The following is a 26,183-nucleotide window of genomic DNA, read 5'->3' as shown; positions in this document are numbered from 1 at the left end:
TTAACTTAATATATTTTTATTTTAATATTTATACCAACAATATATTTTATATTTGTACCAACATAAAAATAGGTATATTCTTTATGCTTATAGTTTTCACATGACAATAAAAGCTAAAACATTTATAAATTAAAACAAAACCAAAAAACAAATTAACCACCTTAATTCATTTAACATAACAAATGATGCTGCTTTGTTCAAATAATAACATTTTGCCCAAATGAAATAAACCATAAGTATTTGGTTTACTAGCAAAAAGCTGCAGTTTCAGATCCCATTCTATTTCTAAATAACAATACTTGTTCACATAGGTATCTTGTTCAACTGGTATTGATAAATTCAAGGCTTTTTCTCCCTCTTTCAAGATAATCAGAACAAAATATTAATCACACCAGTCAAAAGTCAGTCCTGAAATGCCCATTTTAAAAGATGTGAATTGAAAGACTGAAAAGATCAACAACTGCCTTCACTGGAATGGGCATTAATCATGAGAACCTGGAGCAGAAACCATCTTTACGAGGTAACTTGCTATAATTACTAATGAGCGGAGGAAGCACTATCTGGGAACCTCAGCACAAAGCACCAACTATCAGGGTACAACTCTGAATAAGTATTCAACCTCTTCATGTCATGTCAGATCAGGTCTAAGGTGTACAACAGCTTCACACCATCCTTCCCCTCTCTCTCCTGTAATCTGTGTTCTGAAGCTTCAACAATTTTACTTGTTTTCAAATCAGATTTTAATTTTGAATATTTAACGCTATTGTTGATGTGCATTTCACTCTCCTCGTGTTTGCTAAGAATATGTGATAAATGCTGCCAATCTCTGCACCCATTCTCATTCTTCAGTTGATTTTTTCCCTCCCCAAAGAGTTTGCAGTACAGACAAAACACAGAATCTTTCGAGGTCGAATAAAGTAACCAGGATCTAGTGGTTTTCTCACCATTTGCAAGAATTCTTGTATAGTAAGTTTCTGAAAACTTCCTCCCTGTACTGTCTTTTGGGAAGTTAAAATTTCTTACTTGAGGTGGATCATTTTCAACTAGAGTGTCCCTCTGTTTAATACTCAAAATTCGGGGCCATGTACCTGGATCTGCAGAAAGCACAGCTGGAATAATGGAGTCTTCTGATGGTTTCTCTCCCAGTTGCTCTTGAAGTTTATCAGCTATGTCTGACACGGAAGGAGGTAAATTCACATTCTGTTGGACCACTGATGCGTCTAGGCTACATTCTGCTGAAACCTGTAATTCTGAAGTCTTTTCCTTTTTTTCTGGTATTTCTTCTGTTTTTTCTGGAAGTATGTTCAATGATCCATATAATTCTCTTTCATTTTCTTCTCCAACAGCATTCCTTTTTCTGTTTTCTGATGCTAGTATTTTTTTTAAGTTTGTTTCTATCATCTGAGGAAAAATAGATTATAATTTTCTTACATTATTAACACTGAAAAAAGTTAATGTATATACAAATGCCCAGTAAGCATATGAAAAAGATGCTTATCATTAATCATCAAAGAAATACAATTCAATACCATTACAAATCACCTCATACCCACCAGGATGCCTACAATAAAAGGAGTGATAATAACAAGTGTTAGCAGAGATGTAGAAAAACTGGAACCTTCCTAAGGCACTGATGGCAATGTAAAATGGAAAATAATGCAATTCCTCAAAATTAACAGTCACTCTGTAAGACACCCTATGTCATCCTATGCTGACACATATGGTCACCATAGTGACCCTATGCCACTTTTGAAGAGTGGCAATTCAAAAATGAAAATACATTAAGACTTGTACAAAATGATCACAGCAGCATTATTCACAAGAGCCAAGAAAATAGAAATAACAGTGTGGTATTATCCATACAATGAAATATTATTTGGCAATAAAATTAAGTGTGGTAAAGATACATGCTACAACTTGGATGAACCTTGAAAACAGTATATGTGAAATTCAGTCACAAGGTACCATATAGTATATGATTTCATCTAATAAAAATTAAAATTAGCTATTCTGGGGTCAAAAATGTACACACACACACACGAGTCAAAAAAAGAAATGTATGCACTGTGAAGGGCATCTGCTAGCTCTAGTATTTTAGTACAGGGTACAACCTGACCACGGTAAACAATGGAGCTCAGGAACCAAGAGCACTGCTCTGAGGCAGTCCTGCATGCAGAAGCAGCACCGAGGCAGAGCAGGAGTGACATGATGTGGCGTGTGCCCTGGAAGACCACCCTGACTGCACCCTGGTCTCCAGTGCTCAGGGAAACCAGGAAACAGAGACGGCCAGGAGGCTGTGGGGCCAATTCTGGCAAGAAGGGACGGCGGTCAGGTCTAGGACTATGGTAGTGGGCACAGGGCAGAGCCAGGAGTGGGTTAGGAAGTAGAATCCAGGTTAGTTGGGAAATGAGTGGCACTGGGGGCTAAGACAGAAGAGTAAGGAATAACCCAAAGTTTCTGCTTGGACACCTGACTGGATGGGGGGTTATTTACTGATTTGGGAAACAAAGAAGGAAAGTAGGCTTGGCGTGTCAGTTGTGGACAGAGTTCCAAATATTTGTGGAACATTCAAATGGAAATTAGACAGACATACTGGTGTGAACCTGAATAAATATATATTCCAGATATATTCTGGAAGTCATCAAAATACATGTTAGCTGAAACTATGGGACTGGTAAGACGATACCAAAAGAGCATATTTAAGAAGAGACAGAATGCCAAGGACTATTGCTAATGTTATTTTTTTAAACAACCAAACTCAAGCCTTGGTCTTCTTTCTTTCCTTCTTGAGTGTCTTGGTAATGAATAGGTAGTCAAGTTGTCACAATTTCCCCCACATCTAAGACTCATCTTCCTGGGGATCATTAAATTGAATTCAGTGTAGATCATCAGGAAACTCAAGGCTTACATATAATTAAATGTTGGCATCAGAGCGAACACAGCATATACATATACATATTTTCTTGCAGGATCTTAGTTCTTCACATTACCTAAGGTATTATACATGAGGTAGAACCTAGCTGTGTGACTCTGGGGAAGACCCTGTCTGAACTTCAGTATCTTTAATACTATTTCGAAGGTTTTATTTAATTGAAAGTTAATAAACATTTAGTAAAGAGAATCAACCAGTTACATCTAATTAAAAGAAATAATTCTATTAATTAAAACATCCCTTTTCCCAGAAGTACTTTGAACATTTTTAGATGATTCTTTCCATATTTATTTCCAAGTATCACAACAACATGTTTGTATCACTATTTACTGATTTTTCCTCCCACTTTTAGGCATTGCTATCGACTTCTCAATGAGGAGGGTGCAAGTTTAGTTCTCTCTGCCACTGTGCTTACCACACACAGTCACCCTCCAGCTGCCTTCTCATCCTTTTTCAACTTTGGCACCAATGATATATTGGCCAGGTCATTCTTTGCTGTGAAGGCCTGTCTGGCCCATTGCAGGTCTGTCTGCATCTTTAGCTCCCACTCACTGATGCCAAGCTCTTAGCTGCAGCATGCGGGATCTAATTCCCTGTCCAGGGATTGAACCTGTGTTCCCTGCATTGGAAGGCAGAATCTTAACCACAGGATCAGTAGGAAAGCCCTCCCACACAAAATTAACTTGAGATGGATCACAGATATAAAATTTAAACCTAAAAAGAAGACAAGATAGGTAAATATCTTCATAACCTTGGTAGGCAAAGACACCCTAAACAAGAGACAAAAAGTATTAATCAGAAAAGCAAACAGTAAATTGGACTTTACCAAAATGTAAAACTTGGGCTTTTCAAAAACACTGAGAAAAGACAAAAACACTGTCCAATAGAAAAATCTTCCAAATACATTTTACAAAAGAAATGTATCTTGAATATATAAAGAATTCCTATCACTCAATAACAGAAAAGACAACCCAATAAAAAAAAGTGAACTAAAAAAAAAAAGTGAGCTAAGACTTGGATACTTTACAAAAGATATACACGTGATAAAAAAAGGAACAGCAGTTATCAGGAAATTAAAACCACAATGAGATAATCATTTCATATTCACTAGAATAGATTAAATCAAAACAGACAACACCAAATATTGTTGAGACTACGGAGTAATTGGAACTAGTGGGGACGCAAAACGGTACAGGAGAAAATTACTTCTTGTAATGTCTGCAAAATGTCAAGTCTTAAAGCAAGCAAGCTTAGATCAATCAATTTCAATACTCATTTGAGAGTAATATTCAATGAAAGACTGACAAAAGAACTAAATGAGATTCTAAGAAAAATCTGCTTAATGAAAGCTATCAGGACGGTTACTGCAAGCTTGATCATTTAAAACTCATTAAAAGAGAATTACCTGTTTATACTCGTTAACACAACTTTGGCAGCAAAATCGCATCTGCTGACCTTCAATGACCAGGACATTGTTCCCAGCTCCTTTGCCGGGCAGGTACTCGCCACACTGCTCACAGCAATTCATCACTAGACCATTGGCCAGCCTGTACTTATTAAAGCACTGGTTACTGCATAGCTTGTGTGTCACGTTGTTAACGCTGACTTCATGCCGAATCTAGAAGAAAAACCAATTTACTAAATAAATCAACCAGATTTGCGTCATACCTGATATATCTATTTTTTTTTTTTCAACAAAGAATCTCCAGTAATTTCTCAGTGGAAGAAATATTCAGGTAAAAGACATTAAAAAGCACATTATACTACTCTTTTATTTTTATCTTTGATTTCTTGTAAAAAGGAAAAATAAGATTCATAGAATAAAAAGCAGTAAAATAAGAGATATTTAAGAATAACAGAAAATGAATTAGATAGGTTTTGATATGACTTGATTAAAACAAATGGATAGGGAATTTGTAGGTATTATAAACTTCACTGCCCTAGAAAACAGGGGTGGGGGATGGCCAGTGGGCACCAGTATCACCCACTTTCAGGATGGTGTCTGTAAGGACCTAAGTTCTTGCTCTGCTCAGCTCTGTGGTAGCTGAGATAAAATCCTGTCCAGAATTTGCATGGCTACCTGGTAACCCAGACCAAATTCAGCCAACTGAGCACTCCCTGGATGCCTGGGAAGACAGCAGTGACACCTAGGAAATGTGGGATGACCTACATAGGTCCACTCCATTTATTCTATGTGTTCTTCTAGGACTGGTTGTTTCCTTCATGTCCTGAACCTACATTCATTGTCATTTAGTGTGGCCAATAAGAACAAAATCCACCATGAAACCACTGCTTTCTTTATGACTGCATTCAATTCCACATAAGCACATGTTTACTCCTCATTCTATGGGACGGGGACGTTTGTTAGGAGACAACTCTAACATACGCCTATTCTTCCCTTCAACTTCACTGAGGGAATTCAGGACACATCTATTAGGTAGATCGCAGAACATATAGTAGCACCTAAAAGTTAAAATTATCCTGGTTAATATAGATAGTAACTTAAATAAAACTCCAGACCTCTGTTAGTTTATTGCAGATTGTACATCTTGATTTGTTCAGAACTCTTTTTCGAAGATTCTGGCTGTCTTCATAGGGAGACAAATGAGATGTACTAAAACATTTTGGGAAGGGTTCACTTGACCCCCCTTGAGGAACAACAGTAGCTTTTTTGGTAGGTGCATCTCTGAAACGCAAAGGACAGACACAATTTAAGAACATTTCTTTTTGGTCGTGCTGTGTGGCTTTCAGGATATCGGTTCCCTCAGCACCCCAACCAGGGACTGAAGCCAGGCCACAGAAGTCGCCAAGGAACTCCCCAGAATACTGCATTTTAATAGAAGTCAAATATATGAATAACAACTGACATTTTTCATTTTCTCAAGATTTAATCCTAGGAATCAACTATAATTTTTGGATCCATCCAGAAAAAATCCACATTTTGGTTTCACTGCTAAGAGTTCCTAAATAATATGGGAAGAGATTCAGAAATATTTTGTTGAGACTCATGGTCGTCCAGTGGCTAAGACTCTGTGCTCCCAATGCAGGGGGCCTGGGTTCAATTCCTGGTCAGGGAACTAGATCTCACATGCCACAGCTAAAGATCTTACATGCCACAATGAAGACTGAAGATCCCAAGTACTGCAACTTAAGACCCAGCACAGCCAAACAAATAAATAACCATAAATTAACTAGAGCAAGTATTGTCATCATAGGTTGACCTTTAGAACCTTGCCACAGGTTATGACTTCTAAAAGCATACAAAAAGGGGACAATCAACCAGGTAGACAAGATAGAGCGTGGGGGAAAGGGTGAGGAAAAGGCAGTGGAAAAGAGAGGGTCCATTTATCTCAATACCTAAACTCCATTTTCCTGCCAAGAGTAAGTACAGTACAAATGACCCACAGCTCTGATGTACGCTAAGCTAACTCAAATTCTGTAAAGTGGAAGACACCTGTGCATCGATTCTACCTATCGATCTCTGCAACTCTGTAAGGACATTCAGAACACACATGCATACTACCAGTGTCCAATCATATGGAGGTGTGTTGAAGGGTACAGCTTACTTTTTACATGTCACATTGCGTTTCTTTGGAGTACGCTTATGAGAGAAGGAAGAAAGGCAGGTGGTAGAACAGAAGAGATGAGCTGATCCTTTTCGCTGATAAGCTGTCTGTCCCTTCTGTAAAGGTTTTTTGCAGTTTGCACAAGTGATTTTAGCTGCTTTAGTGGGTTGCTGTTGGGCAGAAGACTGGAATATCTGTTTAGGAAGCGAGGCCACTGGTGATAAAGAATCCACCCCTGGCTGTTTCTGATTACGGGGAAAGGATGCTGACTGGGAGATCCAAGAATCTTAAAAATAAAACACACAAGAAAGTCACGAAACAGTTAAACATTCACATCAGAAAGATACTTAAAAATTTTCATTTTGCACAACAGAGTATTAAGGCAGGCTTGTTTTACAACCCAGCAGAACAATCTGCTTCATATTCTAAGTGAATAAAGCTATACTGTGCCAGCAACAGAAATGGTGGTCCTGGAATAGTACACTGAGTAACCAGAATCTCTAAGTAAGACCCTCTGTGCTACAAATTTGCAAGTAATTTAAACTGAGCCTTGGTTTTCTCAGCTACAAACTGCAGTAACACCCGACCTATCAGTGTCATGAAATCTAAATGAGAGGGAATTCCCTAACGGCCCAGTGGTTAGGACTCTATGCTTTAGGTGCCAAGAGCCTAGGTTCAGTCCCTAGTTGGGGAACTAACAAGCCAAACAGCAGGAAAAAAATAAAACGCCGAATGAGGCAATGCATATACTAAAGCATCACTTTTGTACACAGAGCATTTCCTAAAGCACTTTTTCTCTTCTAAGAAAATATTAACACATTATAAAAAAATGTGCAAATATAGACTACAATCTAGTATGCTGCTGCTGCTGCTAAGTCACTTCAATCGTGTCCGACTCTGTTCGACTCCATAGACGGCAGCCCACCAGGCTCCGCCATCCCTGGGATTCTCCAGGCAAGAACAATGTAGTGGGTTGCCATTTCCTTCTCCAACTCATCAAAGTGAAGTCCCTCAGTCGTGTCGGACTCTTCGGGACCCCATGGACTGTAGCCTACATCATGAATGTAGGTAGGCTCCTTCATCCATGGGATTTTCCAGGCAAGAGTACTGGAGTGGGTTGCCATTTCCTTCTCCAAAAATCTAGTATATGATATCCATTTTGATAACAACTTCCCCCTAACATTATGAAAAATTTAAAGTATATAGAGAAGCTTAAAGAATTTTACTGTGAACACCCACATGTCCACCATGTAGATGCTATACTATTTTACTGGTTTTGCTTTATCACACCTTTCTATTTATTCATTTATTCTATTTATTCATTCAAGATAGATTCTAAATAATCTTCTTATGTAGTTCAAGTAACTTGTAGATATTAGTACACTTACCTCCATAATACTTCAAAATACATGAAATTTAGACATAGCATTTTAAAGCAACTCTGTCTACAGGTACTGTAGACTATTTCCAGGTATCAGTGAGGTGGTATGGGCAGGAGACCCAGCTCTCCTACCTTTACACAGGCACTCTGCTGTTTGCCTCAAAATGGTACAGGTTATGTATGGGTTACAGTGCCTTAACATGCATACGATCATTTGGGAATCTTGTTTACACAGAGATTCTAAACTAGTAGGTCAAGTGAGGAGCCTGAGATCTGCATTTCTAATTCACTCCAGGGTAATGATGAAGCTTTGAGAGAAAGCCCAAGAGTGAGATGAGAAAAATGGCCCAAGAGTACTGAATTATTTTGTAATCGCTCTTCAAAAATAGCTTTTGTCATTAGCAAAAGGCCTATGGCCCCCTCACTTATTACAGCTCCAAACAACTTTCAGAATACTAGCAATATTAACAACTCTATTTTCACTTCTAAATTCCCATGTGCTGCTTCTAATTTTGTCCTTTTTGACATTTTATCTTAATAGGCAAAAACAAAACAGAACCAAAAAAGTAACCAAAGAAATTCTTTCACTCCACAGGAAGATATGCTGGCAAACATGAAGTATATTCCAATAAAGATTTTTAGATTTCTTTTTGGGTATAAAACACATCTTATAGCATCTTATTTCCTTGACCAGGGATTGAACCTGGGCCCTCATTCGAAGTCCTAACTACTGGGCTGACAGAGAGTTCCCCTGATAAAGTTTTTATTACCAAATGCCCGTAAGTTTATTGCTTCACCTGCCTACTTCTGAACTATTTCTTTAGAAAACAAAAATTACATGTTCCATCTATAAAATACAGGATGCATTCTGGGATCAACTTCTCTGTAGATCATGTGGATAACAAAGCAGATTTAATGACAGAAATAAATGCAAAGCACTGCAAGATTTCCCATTACCATTACTATGAAAGAAAAACTGGGCTTTTTATTTTTAGCCATGCCAGGTGGCTTGTGGGATTCTAGTTCCTTGACCAGGGACCAAACCCATACTCCCGGTGTGAAAGCATGGAGTCCCAACCACAGAAACGCAAGGGGATTAAAGCAGATTTAATGACAGAAATAAATGCAAAGCACTGCAAGATTTCCCATTACCATTACTATGAAAGAAAAACTGGGCTTTTTATTTTTAGCCATGCCAGGTGGCTTGTGGGATTCTAGTTCCTTGACCAGGGACCAAACCCATACTCCCGGTGTGAAAGCATGGAGTCCCAACCACAGAAACGCAAGGGGATTCTTTGGGCTTGTAAATTTGTATACTTACCCACACTTAAAGGGGACACAGTTATACATAATTATGAAAAGTAAAACTTCTACTGCTAAAAAAATAGATTTTCTTTCACTTTAGCTTTGACGCATACATAAATAGAGCAAATGTTTTCTTTGTTCATACTGCAACCATTTAATTTACCCTAATTTCCAAGTTTATTTTAGTATTATTTATCTTTGTCTGCACTGGGATTCTGTTGCTGTGCATGGGCTTCTCATTGCAGTGACTTCTCTTGTTGCTGAGCAGGGGGCTCTAGGGCCCAAGGGCTTCAGTAGTTGTAGCTCACTGGATCTACAACACAGGCTCAGGAGTCATGGCCCACGGGCAGCCCTGTGACATATGGGATCTTCCAAACCAGAGACCAAACTCATGTCCCCTTCACTGGCAGGTGGATTCTTAACCACTGGACTGCCAGGGAAGTCCCTCAAAGTTTCTTCTTCCATCAAATTCCTATTTTATTAGTGTCTCCAGGTTAAATAAAAGAAGTCTCAATCACATTTTTCCACGCTCTGTCCCCAGAGTAAATTTTAAGAGAAGGGGCCCAGTAGATTAATGCAAACCCCTCCTTACACGCAAGAAAAACCAAGACTTAGAAGGCAGAGGTGGTCTGCCTGAGACCAGTACATGCCAGACACACTATTTTGAGTTTTAGGTATTCTTTCTTCGCACATCCAAACTCTACTTCCTAAAGAATAACATCTTAGTATTTCTTAAATGTTGGTCTGAGTGAAGTTACTTTAGTGTCTCAGTGGGGTTTTTTAGTTGTTAAAGAGCAACACATACACGTGAAGCTTGAATATCTTAAGTGCAGAGCTCAATAAAGAAACCACCTACCAATGCAGGTGCCACAGGAGATGCAGGTCTGATCCCTGGGTCAGGAAGATCCCTTAGAAAAGGGAACAGCAACCCACTCCAGTATTCTCGCCTACAGAATCCACTGGAAAGAGGAGCCTGCCAGGCTACAGTCCATGGGGTCACAAAGAGTCAGCCATGACTGAGCATGCACACACCTATACTTTTATGACCACCACCCAGATAAACACACAGAAAGGTCCTCCTGTCTTTTCAACTCAATCACTTCCCTTCTTTCCCACAAGCCGTACCTGTCCTGACGTCAGAGTAGTTGTCTTATTTTGAACTTCACATATGTCATCACGTAATCTGTACCCTGAGTTTCACACACACTGAAGATAGCTGTTCATCTGTTCCCACTGTTGAGTATTCCATTATGTGGTTCATACTATTTATCATTCTATTTCTGATGGACATTTGGAATGCTTCCAATATTTTGGGCTGAGGGGACATCAACAATTTACTGGATAGGGGGATCTGATAAGCAAGGTCTTGAGTGACATTTCACTGTGTATGACACAGAGTGGGCAGGACACAGGACCGATCTTTGCTACTCAGGGGAGGAAGTTACAATGTATAGGGGGAGGACTGTCTTCCAATTTTTTTTTTGTCTTCCAATTTTTGACCATGATTTCTGTACATGTCTTTTAATGGTTTCCAGGGTATTTATCCTGTTCAGTATTTGTAAAGATTCTCGAATGCAAAGGTTAATGTTTTTTCTCCATTTTAGAAAATCTTCAGTTACACCTCTTCTGCCTCATTTCTTTCTTCCTTTCTGGGACATTAATTACATGTCCTTTTCATCAAGTATCCTAAGTCTCTTCCGTTCTTTTCTGCATTTCCCCCTTTCTGGTTCTCACTCAGTCTGGATAATATTCTGATAAACCTAGTTCATTCACACTCTCTTCAGCTGTTCCTACAGGTAACCTACAGTTAAAATGTAGACAGATAATCCTATTACCACACCCCTCATGGACTCACTTCTAGCATCTGCTTTTTTCTCTTGATTGTGTTGTTAGATGGCCTGCCTTCTCATATCCCTGACTACCATTTCTATATGAAAAACTGGGGAAAACATTGAGACTCTGGATTATGCTCACATTCCCAATCCACAGGTCAATGGTTTTTGTTGTTTGTTTTGAAACCAGTGTCCTTCCTTGCAGGCCCCCATGAGTCTGCTAAAAGTCCCCTTTAACTCAGTGGCCATTTCCGGAATTGACCAAACTCGAATTACAGAAGAGCAACCCCAAGAAGATAGCGTCATCTCAGATATGACAAACCTCATTTTCCCAGTGTATTTGTAGCTCTATAATGCTTCTGACATTTTATACATTTTGTCTCCCCGCCATTATTCTCTGTAGGAGGGACAGGAGTTACCTATCAATTGTTAGTTTAAAATCTATTATTATCAGAAGCAGAACTTCCTAGAATCAGTATCCAGGCCAAAAATGCTTATAATCCAACAAAGATACAACACAGATGCCAAGAACAATTTCCAGGTATTCTCTTGGATGAGATTTTTGCCATTTACATAAAGATACATGATGACCGAAGAACTTTCAGTGTAATACAGTATACCCTAAAGGTTAATGAAAAAATTAAATAACACAAAGTCCATTCTAATGGACACAATTCTATTTTCATAAGCTGTTAAACAAGTTTTATCTGTCATTTATGCAGAGCCATAATTTTTTTAGGATAAAATCTGAACCCATATATTTAAATATAACTCAACTCCAGAAATTCTCATCTTGCTCTTTTTTTTTTTTTCCTGTGCTGCAAAATATTCACAGCAATTAAAGACAGACACTTTGAGGGAGCTTTGACTCTGAATAATAACAATTTCAACAGTAATATAATTGCCGCCATCTTATTCTGTATGTCTTCTGATAAAATTCATTAGTTTTACCAAAGCTGACAGCAGGCAAAAACAAAATTTGGGATTAACACTAAAATTAGACAGCTTTCAAGATGCTATATTCCATTTTAACAAAGAAAAAAGCAGCAACAAGGCATTCCTTTTGAAAAGTGACTCCACCTTTCAGAAAACTTGACACATCTTCACCATCACTCTTCACCTGACAACTTGGTAGACACTCTCTTAAGAATTCTGGACCAAGTGGTATTATTTAAAAGGATATAGTCTGTAAATTCTGTCCCCCAAAGTAGAACTTCAGAGAACCCAGGAACACTGTAAATTCATTCAAACTTCATAGATAACAGGAAGGAATTGCCTCAGCATACACAAAATAGTTCAAATGTAGCTAAGAACTTCTTCATATATATGAATGAATATCAAGTGAGTCCTTTAATGCTTGTTTTTCTGCTATATTTTAAAATCACTGATATTTCATGTCATGAGAAAATATCATAGTAATATACAGTTTTGAATTAATGAGATAAAAGGATGACAAGAATGAAAATACATCTAAGTAATCTAAACAACTTTTGCAAGTTTCAATTATGCCCACTATTTGAGTGGAGTGACAGTATCACATCTAACCACAGTATGCTCCTTTATAGTTAAGTTTATCAAGTTTATGTGCTATGCTTTTAAATTGAAAAGCATGTTATTGATCCATTTCACCATTAAATACACAACTTCAATTTACTTCAGAAAGTGAAAAATAGGTCAAGGCTGAAGCATCAAAGATATACATGGCAAGGTTTATAATTTTAACTTAAGAGCTTATATGTACATAATATTGAATTCATGCTTCCACAAATATACATCTAAAATTTAGGAAATAATTACAAAACAAGAAATAAGTGAAAGAAACAAATCAATTATATTAGAAATAAAAATTTTTTAAAAGAAGAGTGAACAGATCCAAAAGAATGATTTTTCAATGAACATTATTTCAAGTCTTCAACATCTTCAACTGTTTTTAAGCTTATCACATCATTCTTCACAGAGATCACAAGTTTTTTATATTATTTCTCATGTTTCACTCAATCAATAAATAAAAGATGTACATGGTAATAAGTAGATGACAAACATGAATGAATAAATTTATATTTTGCAAATCTATTTTTAAAAGTTCAGTGATATATAAATTTGGGCTTTCCTGATAGCTCAGCTGGTAAAGAAGCCACCTGCAATGCAGGAGACCCTGGTTCAATTCCTGGGTCCAGAAGATCCCCTGGAGAAGATAGGCTACTCACTCCAGTATTCTGGGGCTTCCCTGGTGGCTCAGCTGGTAAAGAATCCGCCTGCAATGCAGGAGACCTGGATTTGATCCCTGGGTTGGGAAGATCCCCTGGAGAAGGGAAAGGCTACCCACTTCAGTACTCTAGCCTGGAGAATTCCATGGACTGTATAGTCCACGGGGTTGCAAAGAGTCAAACACAATTGAGGGACTTTCACTTCACTTCAAAGCATTCTTGGCTAAAAATTCCATGTACAAGAGCCTGGTGGGCTATAGTCCATGGGTTCGCAAAGAGTCGGACATGACTGAGCTACTAAGCAAGCAAGCATGATATATATATTAAGGAAGTTATCACCTTTAAATGGTCAGTTTAGCAAACATTAAACAATATTCCTACTCCTGAGGACAGTTTACAACATGGAAAAAAGCCCAGAATTTTTTTATGAGGGCCATTTTGCATTTACCATGAAAAGCTTTAAAAAACTGACATCTGACTTAGCCGTTTCACCTACAGAAACTTTTCACTAGAAAATAAGTGTGCTAAACTTAGAGATTTGACATGTCAATCAATATACTACTGATGAAATGTCAAATGCTTCCCCCCAGGTCAAGAATAAGACAAGGGAGTCCAGTGGTTAGGACGTGGTACTTTCACTGCTGAAAAGTTGGGGTTCAATTCCTGATTGGGGAACTAAGATCCCACAAGCCCCACAGTGCTGCCAAAAAAAAACAGACACGACTTTATACTTTGATCACTCCTATTCAACATTACATAAGAAATAAAAGAGGATGTGCCAGGCTAAACTATTTTCATAATAAAACAGATTGTCTTTTTCACTATGCTGGCATTTGCACTAATGGTGCAAAAGCAATGATGAGTAAAACTGCTCACAGTGGAACCCAACTGTACTAGAAAAGTTGTCCTCACTATCAGGCACATTTACTTCTGCTGTTCTTCTTCCAATACCGACAGGTCGACACGATTCTGATACTAAACACCTGGAGTGAGCACCAGCCCTGCTTAAAGACACATCCACAACAAGACTGCCCTCCCTTCACATGCCACCTGGATTCCTGGCCAACTGGCTGCAAATCTGGGAGCTTCCTAAGGCCACTTCAGGTTTGATAATTTGCTAGAATGACTCAGAGAACTCAGGAAAGCTTTATACTTATCATCAGTATTATTTAAAGGATACAAATCAGGACCTGCCAAATGAAGAGACATACAAGCTGAGGAGAAGGAGGATCCCAATGCAGAGCTTCTGCCCATTCTCTGTCAATCAGGTAGTGTCACCCACCGGGCATGGATGAGCTCACCAACCAGGAGGCTACACTGATCTCAATGTCGAGAGTTTGTACTGGGTTTCATCACCGTGTGGACATGAATGATGGGATTATTTGCTGCAGGTGATCAGACAATCTCAGCCTCTTTCTCCTCCATGGAGGGTGTGCTGGCTCAAAGGCCCAACTACTTGAATCACATGGTTGGTCTTTCGACCTTCCCTTAGCCTTAGAATTGGTTAATCTCAAGGGTTCAGCCTCTCTCCCAAGAAACATGGACAAAGACCAGTGAAATTATTTATTATACAAAAGAAGTCCTTGATGAAAAAGTAAAACTTAGTATGAATTTTACTAAATTTCAGCCTCTGATTACATCTTAATACTCTGTATGATGAACGAGGAAGCTGTATGATGAATGGGGAAGCATCCAGAAGCCACTTCCTTTTCATAACAAAGTACAATGAGACACAGTGGAAAAGCACTTGCAAAACTTGCACTGCAGGCTGAACTAGCCTTGAAAGAATGACAAACTGGTTACATTTTCTTAAATTAAGCTTTTCATTTCAAAAAAATAACTGTTTGTTGCCAATGAGAAAATTTGATGTTTCAAGTGAAAATCAGAATGTTTGAAAACTTGCATCTAACACTGCTAGCTTTCTAAGGTGTCAACATTTAGAAGACCTAGGTAACTCAGTGAATCAACACTTACAAATAATGAAAGCACAATGTTACCAATTCATTCAAAGGTAAAATTCATCTGAAGATTAATGAATTTTAGTGTAATAATGTATGAAAAGTTCATTATACAGTTTCAGATTCCACACTGTAAGAACTTTTAAGAAATGACCACTTATCAAGTTTTGGAGCTATGTCAAAAGGAAAAGAAAATATCCATAATTAACTAAAAAGACTAGTAAAATATCGCTCCATTCTACAATCATGCATGTATGTGAGGCCAGATTTTCTCCTTATACTGCAAACAAAAGAAGACAATGCAACACATTCTATGTAGAACTCAATCGGAGGAGCTAAATATACTGTCTTCAACTAAGCCAGAATAACGTCACTTTTTTCACTAAATTTCTTTGAAAGTAGTTATATTTCATTAAAAATGTCACATAATACATAATTATTGTTAAGTACTTTTCAAATTTAAGTTTTAATTTCTAGTATGATAACAGATAAAAACAAACAAAAAACTCTGGGTTCCTCAATCATTTCGAAGAGTGAAACTGAGTTTGAAAGTTTGAGAACTGTCCTTTAGAAATAATAAACAATGTAAACAAAGACATTTAGTGTGTGGAGTTTCAACAGTTAAAAAAAAATGACAAAACATAAATGCCTTTAGAGGAATAAATATCTCAGACAACAGAATATTTTATAGTCACTGAAAATTCTGTTTTTAAAATGACATAACATACTTAAAACTTACATTAAAAAAGTCAAGAGAACACAAAACTATATACAATATGCTCTAAATTCTATTTTTAAAACCACAGAGGCAAAATGACTGATAGCAAACAAACTAAAATTTTAACAGCTATCAGTCACTTCTACTTAGTGGGTTGGTAACAGATACTAGTTCCTTATTTCTAACTATGATTTCTTTCAAATGTTGTGTAATGTTCTCATTATCAGAGAAAAATATTAATTTTAAAAAATTTTAAAGAAAAAAATATACTAGCATTCCATTAAACAATAAGTGATTCGGTTCTTAGCTCTTGTTACTTTCTAGTTCTTTTCTAAAATTCTAAGTTGATAGATGGCCAAAAGCAAACACAAACAAAAACCAAAGAACAAACAAAAAAACAAAGGGCACATTAAGTCATGAAAAAGCTGAAAAAAAAAGATTTGCTAAATTTTAAATAACTTTCATTGTATTTTACCAGAACACGAATGGCCACAGAAGTGTATTTAAAATATAGATCTCTGATTTAAAGAAAGTTTTCCAAATTTAAAATGAAGAAACTAATAAAGTGCTAATTTAAAACAAAAATCAGGAACAGTCCAAGAGTAAACACTTGAAAAATCTGAAAAATCAAGTTATGTAATTACAAATTAAATTATTATGTAATATTACTTTAATCCTTTAGTTCACTACCCATCTTTTATCCTAAGAATTTTACATTAAAGATGGTAAACAAAGATGGAGGTAAGAATTATGGGAGTTTTCAGTTAAAATACAAAACACTTGGGTAAACTGCAGTTTTACTAAGTAAAAAAAAGTCTATTTTAATATGAAAGTTAACAAAAAAAATTTCACATATAGAATAAATAAACTGGATATAGGTACTAAGAGTAAAAGCCAAAAGCTTACAAATTTAGGGTGAAAGGAAAGTATTTAGTATCACTCACTGCTTACCAGGACTATGATGAGTTGTAAATCCTCCATTCTGAAATTCACCTCCTGCCACATTCATTCTACCAGGATTAAAAGGTCCTACTGCAGTCTTGGTCTGTGAAGTTAAAGACGGGGTGTATGTTTGCATATTAACACCAAAATTACTTGACTGAAGTCCTTTAGCGACATCTCCCAAGTTGGAATTCTATAGTGATGTTATATTTGTAATCATTAAGTTCATATCTCGCCCATCATTCAGAGCTTAAAACCTGCTTCTAAAGTTGTAACATTAGTAATATGAATTTCACAGTCGATTCTGTAGTGATAACACCATTACCCATTCCTGCATTTACCTTACTTCTTGAAAGACTGGAAGTGGAGAAATCCAAATCTTTGGTTCTGTTTTTAGTTCCAGGAAATCCCCATTCAATAAAACTGGAAGAAACTGTCTTTTCCCTTCCATTTGTTTCCATGTCCTCTTCATCATCAATAACAATTGTCTCACTTGTATTTCCCTTCTGAGAAGCCAAATATCTTGAGGAAGGAAGAATTACAGAATAATGTCCTTGAAGCTTTTTATTTCTTGATGCAGGAAATACAAAATGTCTTTGATCAGCTATTACTGGAGCAGAACTTGAAGGAGGTTGTATAGATTCAATAAAAACAACATCATCATCATCACCATTATCACCTTCCACCAATGAGTTTCTAGATCTATTAACTAACGGACTAGCTGGGTCACCAAATGAGTCTCCTACATCCATGAGACTAGCTGCCATGGCTTTACTCCCTAATAAGATAGGAGTCTGTTCAGTCAAGTCTAATCTTCCTGCTGAACATTCACCCATGCCAAAGAACCTGTAACAGAAAAGAAAAAAAGTTCGAGTAAATTATGATTATTACATTTTATTGCAATTAAATAGCATAAGTGAAATTTAAAATTCTTTTCTGTGATTCTATTAGTAAGTTCTTCACTGAAATAGAAAATAGCACAAAATAATTCCATCTCCAATAACCCAGGGTCCAAATACAGTTAGTATACCAGATATATCTTTATCTACTAAAATTATTATATTGTCCAAACTATGTTTCCCTAGTGTGTGTTTTTCAAATTCTCTGCTTCCAATATAACTATGTAATTAAATCATTCTGAAACTTTTTTTGTCATTGTCCACAAATTGCCAGATACTATATTATAGGTTTACGTAAAATTCTGAAAAAACCCATGAGGTACATATAGTTTAATTCATTTTATAGATCAGGAAACATATGGGTAAGCCCGAATAGCATTTCCACTCAGGGCTCTAATTTTAGGCCCCAAATTCTTAGCCTTGGTTTTATTTAACAAACACTTCTGTGTACCTATATGCACTAGAGAACGACAAAGGAAAGGATCCAGATCCAAATAATTGGAAGAATTTGGAGAAGTGAAAGATCAATGGAGCAAAGCTCTCAAAGCAGATGAGACAAGAGGAGGATGAGGATATGCACAGCACCAGGTGGTAATGAAGCTAATCATGAACAAGAAATCACCTTTATCTCAAAAGCAAGAGGGAAAAGTTAAGTGTATGGCTGTCCCTCAGTACCCACAGGGGGTTTGGTCCCAGGATATCCACAGAGGCTCAAGTCCTACAGTTGGCCCTCCGTATCTGAGGTTCCACATCCACAGATTCAACCAACCCTGGATCCTGCAATACTACAGTATTTACTGAAAAAAATCTATGCATTAAGTGGATCTGGGCAGTTCAAACCCATGTTGTTCAAGCGTTTGTCCAATTATAACTGGAACGTATATAAGTATGTAGAAACAATAGATGGAAAGCTGAGCTAAGTTTACAAATGCTGGTTTCAATTTTCTTAGAAGCTCAAGACAGTGAAAGAGGTGGGATCTGTAGGGGTACTGAATAATTAAGAGAACTCATACAGCAGTCATCATTCAATTTTAAACATTTCATACTGAAATATGCTAAGTAACATTCTATTCTAAAATTTTCCCAACTAATTTTAAGCGATAGTACTTAGTCATACAATAGATAATGTTTATTCTTAATGGGTGCTGTATCATTAAATATAGTAATTCAGTAAATGCTTAAATAAGTGAGGTAGGAACTATTCTTTGTCTCATTTTACTGATCAGGAAACTAAGACTCAGAAGACGGTAAGGAATCTGCCTGGCCTGCCCAAGTCTCCACTGCTGGAAAGGGTGGAATCAGAAGTCAAATCCAAGAAATCTGACTCTATAATCTATTTCATAGACACCACATTATATGCAATTATTGTATACAATTTCTTAAGTCCTTGTTTTATTAAGATGAAACAAAATTAACAGTCATGTAACTGTACTTCAAAGATAAATAACAAATCTAAGGAACCAGTTAAAAGGGTTATAAAGGAAATACGAAAATTAGGATCAGAATTAACACCTATCCAATAAGCTTATAATGTGGTTGATTTTCAAATGAAAGAGGCAATAACTCGCCTAAACTAAATCATGAAATTTAAGAACTGTTATTTACACACACACAAATTCTTGTTAGTTCTTTCTGTATTTGAATAAATCTAAAAAGGAAAAGAACAATTTCTGGGGAAGAGCAACAGCTGACTCCATGGTGCCCTCTGGTGGCTGTTAGGTTCTATCTTGATCTTCCCAAAGAAAATAATAGGGGATTCTTTATGCTCAGCTCATTCCAGTCATCTATTTCTGAAAAAAAGATTAAGTATTTATCTATTTTCAAATTTCAGGTTGTAAAAAAGTTAAAACCCAACCCTGCTGCTGCTGCTGCTGCTAAGTGGCTTCAGTCGTGTCCGACTCTGTGTGACCCCATAGACAGCAGCCCACCAGGCTCGCCCGTCCCTGGGATTCTCCAGGCAAGAACACTGGAGTGGGTTGCCATTTCCTTCTCCAATGCATGAAAGTGAAAAGTGAAAGAGAAGTCGCTCAGTCATGTCCGACTCCCAGCGACCCCATGGACTGCAGCCTACCAGGCTCCTCCGTCCATGGGAGTTTCCAGGCAAGAGTACTGGAGTGGGATGCCAGGGCCTTCTCCGAAACCTAACCCTAACCACTATTAAAAGTCACTGTTTATATACTTTAATTATCATTTTCTTAATTCTATAAACATAAGCCTACAAAAAAGTTTTAAATATTTCTATGATATTATCCAAAAAGAGAAAAGGTTAAAGTTTAGCTAAGGCACTAAGCAAATTACCTCACTTAATTGAGTTTTACTTTTCTAAACTGTGAACTTGTTCATACTATAAATGGGGATAAAAAAAAAAGACTGAGGTTTTTATTGTGATAACTGGACATACAGGTCCCTGGTCTCTGACTGGATCATATTAAAGAGTGCAAAAATGATAAATCTCTCTCTACCGAGAAGGTATTTAGGCAAATACTTTGGCTCCACCCTAGGATTTCAACAAATGTCTCAGATCAGATCAGTCGCTCAGTCATGTCCGACTCTTTGCGACCCCATGAATCGCAGCACGCCAGGCCTCCCTGTCCATCAACAACTCCCGGAGTTCACTCAGACTCACGTCCATCAAGTCAGTGATGCCATCCAGCCATCTCATCCTCTGTTGTCCCCTTCTCCTCTTGCCCCCAATCCCTCCCAGCATCAGAGTCTTTTCCAATGAGTCAACTCTTCGCATGAGGTGGCCAAAGTACTGGAGTTTCAGCTTTAGCATCATTCCTTCCAAAGAAATCCCAGGGCTGATCTCCTTCAGAATGGACTGGTAATTAATCTTAAATATTTTGTCTTCCTGTGGTATCTTTTGGAGAAGGCAATGGCACCCCACTCCAGTACTCTTGCCTGGAAAATCCCACGGACAGAGGAGCCTGGTAGGCTGCAGTCCATGGGGTCGCTGGGAGTCGGACAGGACCGAGCGACTTCACTTTCACTTTTCACTTTCATGCATTGGAGAAGGAAATGGCAACCCACTCCAGTGTTCTTGCCTGGAAAATCCCAGGGACGGGCGAGCCTGGTGGGCTGCAGTCTATGGGGTCGCACAGAGTCGGACACGACTGAAGCGACTTAGCAGCAGTAGCAGCAGTGGTGTATTTTTGTTAAAAATCTTTATTGAATGTGTTACAATGCTGCTTCTGTTTCATGCTTTGGTTTTCTGGCCAAGATGTATACGGGATCTTAGCTCCCTAAACAGGGATTGAACCTTCACCCCCTACATTGGAAGGCGAAGTCCTAACTCCTGGACCACCAGGGAAGTTCCCTTCCTGTGGTATCTTATTCATCTACAACTATTTAATTTTCATCTCGATACAATGAAAATTAATATGAAATTAAAGGAATATCCACACAGAGATGTGTGGAATCTAATGGGAGTTCCCTGGTTGCTCAGTGGTTAGGATTCCAGGTTTTCGCTGCTGTGGCCCAGGACTCAATCCCTGGTCAGGGAAGTGACTTCCCACAAGCCTCACAGTGCAGCCAAGAGAAAAAAAAAATTGGACTAGAATTTCAGCCTAACTAAAAAACTAGGCTGAAACCCAAGCAAGACTCTTATATGCAAATTATCTCTAGGCTGTAGGTAATAACCTTGCAACGTTAAGAAGGTATTTCATTATCGGTAAAGGTAAGAGTTAACACTAAAACAAAGACACAAATTAGGGTCGTTTGCCCTATTGTGTTTACTTTTATTCTAGTTTTTATTTCCTAACGATTGCTAGTTATCTTTTCAAAAGATTACACTAAAATATATATAACATAAAATGCTATTTTAATCATTTTTAAGTATGCAGTTCAGTGTTGTAGTTTTTTAAATATGCCTTTTTAAAGCTGCAAAAATGTCTGCTGAATTCTTAAGTTACAACTCAGTATCATTAATTTCCTGAGATCACCTTCAATTAAAAAAAGTTGAATACTTTACTAGCCAGTCAATACTCAATTATGTTTATGCACAATTTGGTAGAACTTACATATTAAAATGACTCAAAAAACAGTAGCTAAAATAGAAATGGTGTTATTAATATGACAAGATTAGCACTTGATGATAAAGGTAAACAAACCTGCTCACAAGCCTTCAAATATTAAAATCACCAAGAAAGTATTTTCAAATATTTAATCACTGCTCCAAAGGTTCATTTTTGGCTACCTATTACCACATCTATATCTTCAAGGCTCTATGAAACATAAAGGACGCATGCTATAAAAATTTGTTGATCACTTAGTAAGTTCTAGAACACATTCTAGGGCATCTCTGAACTTATACTGTAACAGATCTTTTGTAATATAAAAATATTTGTATATTTACATAAAAATAACATCAATTTCAAAGTTAGCTTCCTGTTACAAGGATTCCCATTTAAAATCAAAAACTAAATAAAGGTGTATGATGATTCTCGAGGTTTTACTCACAACTGTAAAGAGACAGGAAAAGGAAGAATCAAATGAACAATCACAACAAACAGCAGGAGAACTACTTAAGTACCTAATAGGCACTTAAGAGACGGTAGATTGATCACACAAAACTAACTTCAATCCCTTCTAAAATCCCCATAAATGACAGTAAAGTTCCTACTCACAATGAAAAACTAAAGAAGAAACAAAAGCAAAAAATCTGATAAGCTGAAGAGCAGGTGGATGAATAGTTAACCAACTCTGCCTGAGACAGCCTAACTCTAAAACAGTAAAGGAAAAAACTGAGAAACCTCTGACTTAAGCTGCGGAATCATCAAAAGGCTCAAAGCCTGTAACTCCTGATATCACTGGAATAGGGAGCAGACAGCTAAAACAAGGAGGATGTGAAATTCCAGGTCCCTTCCCTTTCTCACTTTGATGATCACAGGTCTTCCCCCTTTCTGGCCCAAGTTCTAGACTTCTCTTCTTTGGAGAGGATAGAACAAAAGATCTTTGTTTCAGGTTTACCAGGCACTGGTGAATGCTTCAATATCATGTATTTGAAATGCTCCCTTTCCCGGCTGATTTCCAGAGAGCGGGCATCCAGACTTCAATCTTTCAAGCAGCAGACTCTTCCCCAGAAAACTTCTTTCTCAGAAACACTCCTTTCTGTGGAATTAGGAACCCCCCAAAATGAAAGACCTAAAGATAATGACTTCAGAGGTTCTCCATCAATTGGCTAAAAAGATTCATCCTACAGTGAAGCTCCAAGTTGAAACATTCCACTCATTTTTCTAATCTATTTTCTATTTCTCAATTCTTAACCATGAGTAGACCAACCAAGGATTATAAAATATCTGAAGAAATCCTCAAATAAGAAAAACAGTCCTGACATATATATATACTATTGATACTGTGCATAAAATAGATAACTGAGAACCTACTGTACAGTTCACTAAACTCTACTCAATGCTCTGCAGTGACCTAAATGGAAAGGAAATACAAAAAAAGAGGGGATATATGTATATATACAGGTATAGCTGATTCACTTTGCTGTACAGTAGAAACTAACACAATGCTGTAAACATAACTATACTCCAATAAAAAATAATGTAAAAGAAAAAGTTGTTAAAAGAAAAAAAGGAGAAAGAGAAAAGTGCAGGAAAAAGAAAACAAAATCGAAATCCACACAACTATCAGAACTCTAGCTGGACACATGACAAGCAAAAGACCATAAAAAATTGCTATTTCTAGTATTAAAAAAGAACTTCTAGAAATAAAAAGCTTACCAAAAATGGAAAACTCAGTAAAAGGACTGAAAAATAAAGCTGAGGAAATATCAGAAAACAAAAAACACAAGAATTGTAGCTACTGTTAACAATGTGTGTGTGTGTGTTTCACATAACTTACGGGCTAGGCACTGTACAATCTTCATAGCAATTGGGAACACAGACACAATTTACTCACGTATAAAATGTGGATAAAAAAGTGTATTTAATTGAATAAGATGTGCATTTATAAAGGTTCAGTTATTGACTCTTATTTAGTTTGCACTTGCCAAAGTAATAAGAGAGCAGAGATATAAACCAGGTATGAAATCTGACTGGCACTAAACCTAGTCCTTCCCACACTGTGCTCACCTATGCTAGGAACCTGCTGTTGAGAAAAGTGGATTTTCTAAGTGGTAATAACTGAGCCAGCGATTTGTTATCCTTCCAATCTTTTAGTCTCCACTAGTTCCCTTTTCCTAATAAAGTCCCTCATAGCTCTAGAACCCTGTCCACATTCCTTCACCTCACACAACTACCACATAATCTGAAATATCATTTCAGGTATCCTATGAAAATCACCCAGTCAAAACAATATCCATTCCTAAAAGCTGTCTAACTAATGAAATGTGCCATGAAGCATATCAGAGTAAGTGCACAGTCGAGTCTGGCAAGAAGCAACAACAGCAGAGGGAAGGCAGGAATAATACTATGAGAAAGAGCAGTATTCACAAGTTTCTTTTTGATGACTGGTGAAAAACTGACCAGCTGGAAGGACAAAATAGGCAGGATCTAAGACTGTACAGAATCCCAGATAATAAATGTAGAATCAGAGATTTTTTTTAAAAAATCATTTTGAGACACTTTACAAAATTGACTCAGGCAAGGATTGGTGTTAAAGTCATTAACGCCAACAGGTGACAGGGAACTGGGCATTTTATTGTACCAAAATGAACAGCACTTAGGTTACTTTTTAGTAACAAGAAAAAAACACACATCAACTTGGTAATGGAGACTGTCACTACCAATTTAGTAATTCGGTGGTCAATGAGAATCGCTACTAGGGTAAGAACTAGATTATCTCTTAAAAAAAAAAAAAATCTCCTGATGTGATGCTTGCCAGAGTTTTATCAGGATACAGAAACACAAATCTTCCTCAAATATAAGACAAACACACACACAAAGTATTGTGTCCATCAACCTTAGAAAACGATAAGATTCAATCAGTCTAGTTAATTCAACAGTATGGAAAAAATTATTTCTAACCATTAGAAAGCAAAAAAAATGTTAAGAAAGCATTAAAAATGGAACATCTTAGAACTCTAAGAGAACACCAGTGGTGTAAATATGAGCAGGCACTCCCCATGCTTTCCCAGGGACTTCCCTGGCTTGGCTCTGGGGACAAGGTCCACTCCAGAAACTAACTCTCTGCCTTCAAGGTAAGAGAAAGGTAAGTTCCACAGAAGCACACTCTGCTGCTGCTGCTAAGTCGCTTCAGTCATGTCCCATTCTGTGCGACCCCACAGACGGCAGCCCACCAGGCTCCCCCGTCCCTGGGACTCTCCAGGCAAGAACACTGGAGTGGGTTGCCATTTCCTTCTCCAATGCATGAAAGTGAAAAGTGAAAGTGAAGTCGCTCAGTAGTGTCCGACTCTTAGCGACCCCATGGACTGCAGCCTACCAGGCTCCTCAGTCCATGTATTTTCCAGGCAAGAGTACTGGAGTGGGGTGCCATTGCCTTCTCCGGAAGCACACTCTAGTACTGCGCTAACTGTATTCCACAGACACGCAGGGTAAAATTACTCACCGTCGACGCTTTCCTCCTTAATTACTATCACCGAACTATCACCAGACTGTCCTGAAGGTGATTCCTGGCCCTAGAACGAAGAATGAAAACGGACTTCGTTATAGCCAACCTAGACGCAGCACCAGTTCACCAGAGAGGAAGCAAAGGGACAAGAAGCCTCAGCGCTCCTCCACACACACACCCCCCCACCACGGCCGCCGAGGCACCAGGTACACAAACACCGAGGCTCCGCCACCACCACACAACCACACAGTCCCTGCGAGCCAAAGGCGGGAGGCGGAGGGCGAGCGCGGCCTCGAGCCCGCGGAGACGCCTATCCCCCGATTCGGCCCGCTCGCCGCCGCTGCTGTCCCTCAGGAACCCACTCGCCCGCAGCTCGGGTCGCCGCGGGGCGGAAACCCCCGTGTTGGCCCGGAGCCCGAGACCTGCCCGCTCCGCGTCCGCCATTAGAAACTCGCCCAAATAAGCCGTGAGAAGACGCCGCGCCAGGGTCTGGGCGGCCGAAGAGAGGACCTGGTGCGGGGGAACTGTGTCCTCACCCCCAAACGTGCGGACCCAGGGTCGCTGCCGGGAGAGTACGAGCTCGGCCACGAGAGCCCACAGAGGCGCCCCTTCCCCCACCCGGCGACCCCCGAGGCCCGTCGGCGGCCGCCTCACTCCGCCCTCGCGGCCGCGCCCGCACTCCCGCAGCCCGCGGGCCACCCGCCAACGCGCCTGGGACATCAGCGGAGCCGCCGGCAGCCGGAGGCCCCGAAGCGGCAGCGGCGACGGCGGCCGCGCCGCGGGGCGCTCGTCCCGGGTCGGTGGGAGGCTTCGGAGGCCGCCCTCACCCATCTCCGCCTCCCGGCGCCCCCGCCTCCGGAGGCTGCGCCGCTCCCGGCCACCCCCACTGTCGGCGGCCCTGGACTGGAGACACGGCGGGGACAAG

The 26,183-nt window shown here is 38.7% G+C and overlaps 1 protein-coding gene across 1 annotated transcript; it reads right to left on the bottom strand.

The window, feature by feature from the left end:
• On the bottom strand, positions 1–26,183 carry ZMYM5 (zinc finger MYM-type containing 5). Its single transcript, XM_019971534.2, has 8 exons — positions 25,970–26,183; positions 25,256–25,325; positions 17,183–17,687; positions 16,851–16,944; positions 6,499–6,784; positions 5,453–5,618; positions 4,338–4,550; positions 1–1,401 (listed from the first exon to the last, which is right to left on the bottom strand). Exons 3-8 carry the CDS (start codon positions 17,675–17,677, stop codon positions 634–636), a joined length of 2,022 nt encoding a protein of 673 aa, XP_019827093.2. The 5' UTR covers positions 17,678–17,687; positions 25,256–25,325; positions 25,970–26,183; the 3' UTR covers positions 1–633.

This window comes from Bos indicus, chromosome 12 (assembly GCF_029378745.1).
Source record: "Bos indicus isolate NIAB-ARS_2022 breed Sahiwal x Tharparkar chromosome 12, NIAB-ARS_B.indTharparkar_mat_pri_1.0, whole genome shotgun sequence".
In the NCBI taxonomy this organism is placed as follows: Eukaryota; Metazoa; Chordata; class Mammalia; order Artiodactyla; family Bovidae; genus Bos; species Bos indicus.
The sequence above is the reverse complement of the archived record's forward strand: the minus strand, read 5'-3'. Positions and strand labels throughout refer to the sequence as shown.